We start from the raw sequence: 8274 nt of genomic DNA, 5'->3' as shown, positions 1-8274 counted from the left end.
CTGTGTTTTTCTTTAAAGTCAACAGCAAAGCCTTTTTGACTGCTAAACCCAGCACTGGAGCTCAGTATGGCACTTGTGGAGAGGGCTAGAGGCCAGATATGTGTCACTGCAACTGGAAGAACAGTTTCAGCTAGCTTTAGACTCCAGAAAACTGGAGGATTTATTTTCTGTGGGCACCCCAGAAGGGTGTAACTAGTGGTTTCTCCTGTTTCAGTCTCAAAACTGAAATGAGGAAGCTTTACCTAGCAGAAGAGACTGCTGAGGTGACAAAAATCCCACCCACTGCTAACATACAACAGCTTTAAGGCAAGCTGTCCCCAGGTACCTTGACATTGCTTTTGAAAATCTCTCTGGATGAGAATATCTGCACATTCACTGTGCCCTGGCCTGAGATCAGTTTAAGCAAAGACACAACAGAATTTGGCACTAAGCACCTGGTGTCTGGATTTGGCTGGATTCTCCTGATGTGACTGCCCACGGGTGTCATGCAGGTGGTCATGTTGAGAGAGGCAGGTTTTGCTGCACTTTTTAGCAGGCTGCCTTGGTTAGCTGCTGCCCATACTCCTTCCCCTCTAGCAGCATCAGACAGAGCCAGTGTGTGCTGGAGACACTGGGCTGACTGCACTGAAGAGTTAATGGCTAGTACAGCTGAACTCCAAAAACACACTGAGACACAGTGAAATGCTAGAGCTTCACATGGAGCACATTGACCTTTTTAAACAGCATGGCAGCAGAGACTCACCTGGAAAACAGAAGAAATAAATACACACACAAGCACATTGAAAATACTTTCTGGAAGCTTCACGGCTGGATTTCCTTCCCTACTGAGTACAAGTGGCAGCTGACACTTACAGCTGTTTTTGAGAAGCATTCTTATTGCCTTTGACAGGTTGGCCAACAGAGGCAATGTGGGACAAGCTGTGACTCTTACACAATGATGGTTTAAAAGAACCCCACGATTTTCAACGTAAAAAAGTATCAATCTCTATACAATCTGTATGATTATTCAAAACATACTCAGAACATTTCCACTCAAACAGTTCTTCACACCTTTAATCAAGAGATTGCTTCATACAAGGGCTAACACTTTGCTTAAGGCTTTTAACCTTTTGCATGCCAAGAGTCAGTATTATTCTGAAATCATAAAATCACTTATAAACTGGCAACTTTCTTGTTTTTCTGGCAGTTCTTTCCTGAAACTTTCACTACATGTAGACAAGAGCAGATGAGACATAATTTATGCTCAATAATTCTCCATGTGCACCGTTTTCAGCTTTAACTTTTGAAAAACAGAGATAAATAACCATAGGTATTCATGTACCCTTTATTTGCTTTCAGTGTAACATTCCATGCTAATTGCAGATCTAATATTTGTGAGTGTAAATATAAGAATTAACAACTCTTGGATGGTTTTTTTTCCCTTTTTACACTTGAATATTTTGGCTTACAAAATTAACAGCATACAGTAAATACTCCTCCCATACTTTGTACAAACTACATGATTTTGATATACAAGGATCCTGTTTTTATTATAGTGAAAATATACAACCACATCTATTTACAATGAAAAAAGTACATAAACCACATTTTAAACATTCTGCTACTGGCAGCCACTATTGTTTAGGAGGTAGCTTTAATTAACAAAATGAACTGAAGCCACATTTCCCATCATGGGTTCTATCAAATAACTTACAATACAAAGATAAAAATTCATTGTATGAACAGTATATACAGTTTAATTCTCAAAACAGCAATCTAGCTTTACATCTTAACAAGAATTTCTCCAGAGTAACTGGGATGGCAGTGGATTTACTCTTGAACTCGTGTATTGTCCAAAAACCTTACTTAATTCCTCAATCATGCATTATTAACTTTGTATTGATCATATTTCCAGCTAAATATAAAAAATTGATCATTGGCTGTACTTAAATAATTTGGGTCTCAGAACTTTAATGCTTTAAAAAGACTGCACTGATTTATGTGAAAATCAGTGACTTTGCACAGTATACTTTATTGTCAATAAAGTAACTGGAAAAAATGCTTTCTTTTTTACTTTCAAATTTTCCCTCCATTTTCTAAACTCTCAGTCTATCCATAGGTATTACTGAAGTGCTGTAACTTCCAGCAGGCTGCAGAGTATCAGCCAGTCTTACTGCAAAGACATGAGCTGAATACAGTGACAGCTCTGCTACCACCCCAGCACATTGACACTCCTTCCAACGGTGGGACTGGACTGCATAATACTGAAGAAACTTGCTGTGGTTCACCTGAAGTAATGCATCATCACTGGAAAATGTGTTTAACCCTACCATTTTCCTGACAGCTGTTAATATTCTTATTACAATAAATCTACAGAATACTGCAGATTCAGTACTTTACTGCAACAAACCCTTTTAAAAAAATTGAACATCAGCTAAAATATGAAACAAACACAGTATTCTGATATTGCTGTCACAGTTACGTATGGGAGAATTAATCCCTTTTTTGGCCCTGCAATAAAATGCATCCTGAGATTCAATGCTGGATATACTATACAAAGCTAGCAATAGATTTTTTTTTTGTTTAATTATAAAAAAGACACATTTAAAAATAATTTCTGTAATATTAAACAGCTGTCCTTTATATTGTGCTTTCACAGGGGGGAGAAAAAAAAAAATCAACAGAACTTACCTCACCACCAGAAGAAGCAAAGTACAACTGCAATGTAAAAACTGTATAAAAGAAACCACTATTTTGTGAAAAGAGTAAAAATATTGGGTAGCAATTTTGATTTACCAATTATTTACAGTCAGGACAATTGATTTATTTAATTGTTTAAAAAGGTATGGCTCAAGAAGTCACTGCCCACTTCCCTTCTTTACAAATGACACTGAACAAAGGTTACAAAAGTGCTTCCTGATGGGAAGGCCAGAGCAGGCACAGGCTGCAGAACAGGACACTGATGGTGAGCCCAGGCACAGGCTGCAGAACAGGACACTGATGGTGAGAACAGGTACAGGCTGCAGAACAGGACACTGATGGTGAGAACAGGTACAGGCTGCAGAACAGGACAGTGTTTGATGGTGAGCCCAGGCACAGGCTGCAGAACAGGACACTGATGGTGAGCCCAGGCACAGGCTGCAGAACAGGACAGTGTTTGATGGTGAGAACAGGACAGTGTTTGATGGTGAGAACAGAACAGTTTCACAGCGGGCCGAGGCACAGGCTGCAGAACAGGACACTGTTTGATGGTGAGAACAGGACAGTTTCACTGTGAGCCGAGGCACAGGCTGCAGAACAGAACAGTTTCACAGCGGGCCGAGGCACAGGCCGTCAGTCCCGGGCCCGCGGCGCGCTGTAGGCGGGGCGCACCAGGGGGAAGCCCCGGCTCTGGTAGAAGCAGGCACGGCCGCAGGCCTGCACCTGCTCCGAGCTGTCCGACACGAACGAGTCGTCCTCGTCCGCGTAGTCCGAGAGCGCGGGCTGCGCGCAGTCCGGCCAGCAGCCCTCGGGGCCGGGGCCGGGCGCCGCCAGCGCGGGGCAGCTCTGGGACTTGAGCAGGTGCGCGCAGGGCACGGCGCGGGCCAGCAGCAGCGACTGGCAGCACTCGCACAGGGGCACGCTGCCCTGCAGCTGGCTGTACACGCCGCAGTCGTAGTAGAGATCCTGCGCGGGGCAGCCGCCCTGGGCGCCCGCGGCCATCGCCGCCGCCCCCTTCCTCCTGCTCAGCTGGCGCCTCAGGCACTGCCAGTCCTCCCTGAACTTGGGGTTGAAGAACACGTACAGCACCGGGTTCAGGCAAGCGGGCAGCGGGAAGAATATCAAAGTGACAGACTTCATGATCTCAGGGCTGATAGAAATGGCAGTGATCAGCGGTGCGAACGAGAAAAATGCAACAGGACAGAAGAAGATGCAGTTCGTGAAGATGAGCCAAGCCACATGCTTAATCGTGCTGGACTGGGAGTTTTCGGAGAGATCCTCTTTCTCCAGGTTGCAGTAGAGCTTAGTGTAGATAACGGCCATTAGCAGAAATGCTAATGAATTCAGCAGCACTAAAGTTACTGTGAAACCCAACAAAGGTGTCTCTCCAGTGGGGAAGGGCAAGCAAAGGGGTGATGCTGAGTATTCTGCTTTATAAAAAAGCGGCAAGCACCCCGCCACGAGAGCGCAAAGGAAAGCAAGAAATGCTGCAATCCGAAACTGCTTCTGGCGATTGCTTTTCCCCTTTTTAATGAACTCCTTCGCAGAGAGGCTCCGTTCTACAGCTGCCAACATCAGGAAAAAAATGGCACTTTCTGATGAAAAAACTGCAAGAAAGCCAGCAATTCTGCAGCCACTGCCAGTCTCCCACCATATGCCAAACTCAGCAAATCTTCCCCAAGATACAGCATCCAAGAAAGTTAAAATACCAGTATAAACTCCCATAAATAAGTTAGAGACAGAAATCAAGCTTATAAATAGTTTGGAAGTTGGCAATGTAGTGCAGGATGCAAATATTGTTAACATGACAAGCAGGTTGAAGACCAAAGCAACCAAAAAAATAAACCAGACAGTAAGGCGAATCATCCAGCTGCCCAATAAATATTCACAAGGCTTAAAAGCACCTAGAAGAAAACAAAAAAACAAACAGAAGGACAACCAGTTTAGGAAAAAATTCTGCCTTAATAAGCAAGATTTTGAAAAGGTCTTAAAAGTATACTCCTCATTAATTCATGAAGAGAATACACAGCTGAACTGCTAAATAGGTCAGTTGAAAGTAAATTATTCTGCTGAAGTTATTTACTAATTAATTATGCCTGAAATAGTAATTACTGTAGTGAATGGTCACTTGAGAACATTTTACATAAACAAGCTAGCTAAACACACTTACTTACCTTTTAGCTATTCAAAATAGCTTTTATTAGGGCCACCTAAATATTTCTATTTTATGTAGATTTCATAATTCATAAAGAAGGTTGGCAAAAAATATAAAAGTGAATGTTCACAATCCCCTTGTAAGGGAAAAGAATTTTTTATAAGGAACATGTTCTTAAAAAATTATTCAGAAACATGCCTTCTGGAATAACTTTTGGTCACAATGAAACATCTGTAGAACAGCAGACAAATGCAATTTCATCAGTTTTAACAGGGACAGGAATTTACCATATGCTCTATGCCCCAGCCTCGCCACTGAAAGGCACTGTGAGCTTGAAAAGCCGGATGAGAAAATTATTTTTTTCTTTTGCCACTTGAAACAGTTTACATAATAAAAAAGTCCAACAAACAAAATAATAGGAGACAAGACAAGGAAAAAAGATCACTGCTATTGCATACTCTTCTAATCCCCCTAACTGTTTATTCCATAGGGAAATCCTACTGATTTTAAGTAACAATTGGAAGAGTTTAACCTCTTCTATATCCATTAGGCACTGCTGATTGTCCTAAGCACAATAGCTCAGGATCCCTCCCTGCAGGGAGCTGAAGAAAATGCCAAACTGCAAAGGCTGGAGCTTCTGAGCTGGATTCAGCTCTGTGCAGCACATGCCTTTCCTTTAGACAGGGGGAAAGGTAGGAACAACCCATCCCCAACATGGGCAGGAACAGAACTGCCAAAAATGACTAAATGTCAGTGCAAAAATCTCCCAAGGCCTAAAGCAACTTCCAGAAATTAATGAACTGACAAGAAAAAAAAAATTTAAAAAAATTGTTTGTTTAAATGATCAAGCTTCATTTCTGGCATAAAATAATGGAGCCCACTGGATTATCAGAAAATCAGGAGTAAACCCCCTTTTTAGCAGGTATTTCCAAGTAAAACACCAATGACAGAATAATTAACTTTACAATACATTCATTCATGTGACACAATACCTGCTAAGCTGATAACAACTTTCTACTTATGAAATTTTAAAATGTCAATTCTGCACTTCCAAAAATCAATGTGAAGGTGTTTTTCTAGTAGCTGTACATTAGACAAATAAAAGTCTTCACCCTTTCCTGTCTTTCTCCCAAAGTCTAGCTATCCTTTAAGTTACCCTCCTCTCACACTGATATTTCCAGCCCATGCTGGGAGGGGGCAAAAATTCATGCTCAGAAGGATGTTTCAGCAAATTTGAGCTACTTGAACACCACTGTTCAGCAGCCCATTTTTTAGGCAAAGTGGAAAGTGGATCTACAGGCTGAGCAGTGATTCAGAACTTATATGGTGAAGTAACTTATGACTAGATGGGAGCATGAAATAGAAACTTGTTAGTCTGAGAGGGACTGGTGAAAAACAAGGCAAATTGTGAACCTGTAGACCAAGCTCTTTCTTTTAGACCTAACACAGCATTTCTGGCATGGACAAAAAGAATGAGCTAAAGACTTTAAAAATTTAACCCATGTAACACACCATCTCAATTCTCATTCTGTAAACAGGAGATCAAAAGCAAATAAGCACCTTTAACCAGTTAACTTTCAGATTATGATTCTGTACAATTACATTAATATATCTGACTTTCTGACTACAGGTATTTTTGGCTGTGATCAAAAAATCCTTGTGATATTATGGATATTAAAGCCAGAGCTAGCTCAAAAGATAAACAGATTTACATAACATAAAACAGTAGTTAGAAGAGAAAGAACTAAGACTTGGAAAACTCCTGCTCATCCAGAAGTAACTTCATTGGAAGAGTATTACATCTGCATGTTTCTGTTCATGCAGACAAAAGGGAACAAGATACATGGAAGGAATCCTCTGGAGAGGCTGTGGCAAAGGCAAGAAAGCAAGGGACACCACAGCAAGTCCTTTAGGAGCTGAGTGGAATGGTGTACAGAAATTTGCAGCTTGAGTAAGAGAAGCAGAAGGGCAGAAACAAAGCTGACTAGAATGAAAATATTTATTGCAACATCAAAGACTTTCAACACTCCCGGACTGCTCAAGCCTGAATTGGAGTAAATCTGGTATGCCAACAAGAGTATTCACTGCACAAGTGTCTTTAGCACTTTAAGGTTGCTGCTGCCTACTCCTGCCCTTGTACCAGCCCTCTGCTCACAGTTACTGTGGCTGTAGCAGGGCTGGGGAACAGATCACAGGAAAGCTCCTTATCCTCTCTCCTGGAAAGACATCAAGTTCTGTTAAAACCACCAATGATAGACAGCAGTTTGAGTGAAGCTTTTAAAGCACAGGCTGAACTCACTGAAACAGATGAACATCTCCTTAACAATAATAAGGCAGAATTAGGAGGCAGTGCATTAGCAGAATCCAAATATGAGCATTACAGTCTTCATTATTCTGCTTATGGAAAGAAATTTTGGTATTTTTCCTAGCATAGTTCTCCAATGAAGGGCTGTGTGTCTAAAGCTGAGTCAAATTTTTGTGACTGCTCATCCAGAACAACACTGACATCAAATCAACTTTTACTGAAAGCACTGGAGAATTTAATCTTCTGTGTACAGAATGACTACCAGGAATGAAAGATGTAATTCTGCACTCTTTGCATAACACCATGCCTGAAGTGCAGTGTGGCTAAAGCACATTTTAAGATTTACCTGTTGCTGGTGTACAGTGAATAATAGTCTGTCCCAATTCCTCATTTTTTGCATTTCTTGTAATATCTGCATTAGCTGTAAAAGTGAAAAACGTGTTAGTTGTAGGAAGAAAAATAAGTGAAATGGCAGTGAAGCTGCCTAGGATGGAAGTAGTTCACTGACACTTGAGCCTTTTGACAAGTGAAGTTGCTCTGGTTTGCCACATAAGGTCAGATCTCAGCAGAAGCTGCTGCTTACAAGGCTTTGTAACAAAGCAACATCTTTAATCACTGGGGAAAGATCTATGGAGCCTGAAGCAGACAGTGGAAGAACCAGTTATGTCTGAATAGAAAGGCTGAAACACTGAGAACAACAAAACCATGACAGAAGCAATACATGCAGTTTGAATATTTTTAAATTACTATTTTTTTTTCAGACAGGCAAGTCTTTACAGTGTCCAACATATCTTTCACATGTTTAGAAGGAACATGGCACTGCTGATTTTTAAGTAATTGCTAAGCACTTTCAGAGACTGCTTTTGTATCCCTAGAAAGACTGACATTTTTCATATTCCCTTATTCCAAGGCAACATATACTGTTATTCTGGTCTGGTACAAAACAATACTGCTGGTTAAGTACAGTTAAACATTTACCCTTCTCATGATCCATCAAGGCACCTTGATCTGGGTGACTGGAATCTTCAGCATTAGAGTTAAGATAAGAATCACAACCCCAAAATGCACAGCACTGATAAGCATATGGTACAGAGAGTGACCTGAAATACAGGCAAACAAGGAAGATCATTAAACT

At 41.1% G+C, this 8274-nt stretch overlaps 1 protein-coding gene across 1 annotated transcript in view; it reads right to left on the bottom strand.

The window, feature by feature from the left end:
• Positions 1–1310: 1310 nt before the first annotated feature.
• LGR4 (leucine rich repeat containing G protein-coupled receptor 4) overlaps positions 1311–8274 on the bottom strand; it is a 69419-nt gene continuing 62455 nt past the window's right edge. Inside the window, exons 16-18 of the mRNA XM_056493650.1 lie at positions 8118–8239; positions 7486–7560; positions 1311–4583 (exon numbers count right to left, since the gene is read on the bottom strand). Of these exons, the coding sequence (XP_056349625.1) occupies positions 3313–4583; positions 7486–7560; positions 8118–8239 (1468 nt within the window). The 3' untranslated portion in view covers positions 1311–3312. The remainder of the gene's footprint in view (positions 4584–7485; positions 7561–8117; positions 8240–8274) is intronic.

This window comes from Oenanthe melanoleuca, chromosome 5, assembly GCF_029582105.1.
Source record: "Oenanthe melanoleuca isolate GR-GAL-2019-014 chromosome 5, OMel1.0, whole genome shotgun sequence".
NCBI classification, from domain to species: Eukaryota; Metazoa; Chordata; class Aves; order Passeriformes; family Muscicapidae; genus Oenanthe; species Oenanthe melanoleuca.
This window is presented reverse-complemented; position numbering and strand designations above follow the sequence as displayed.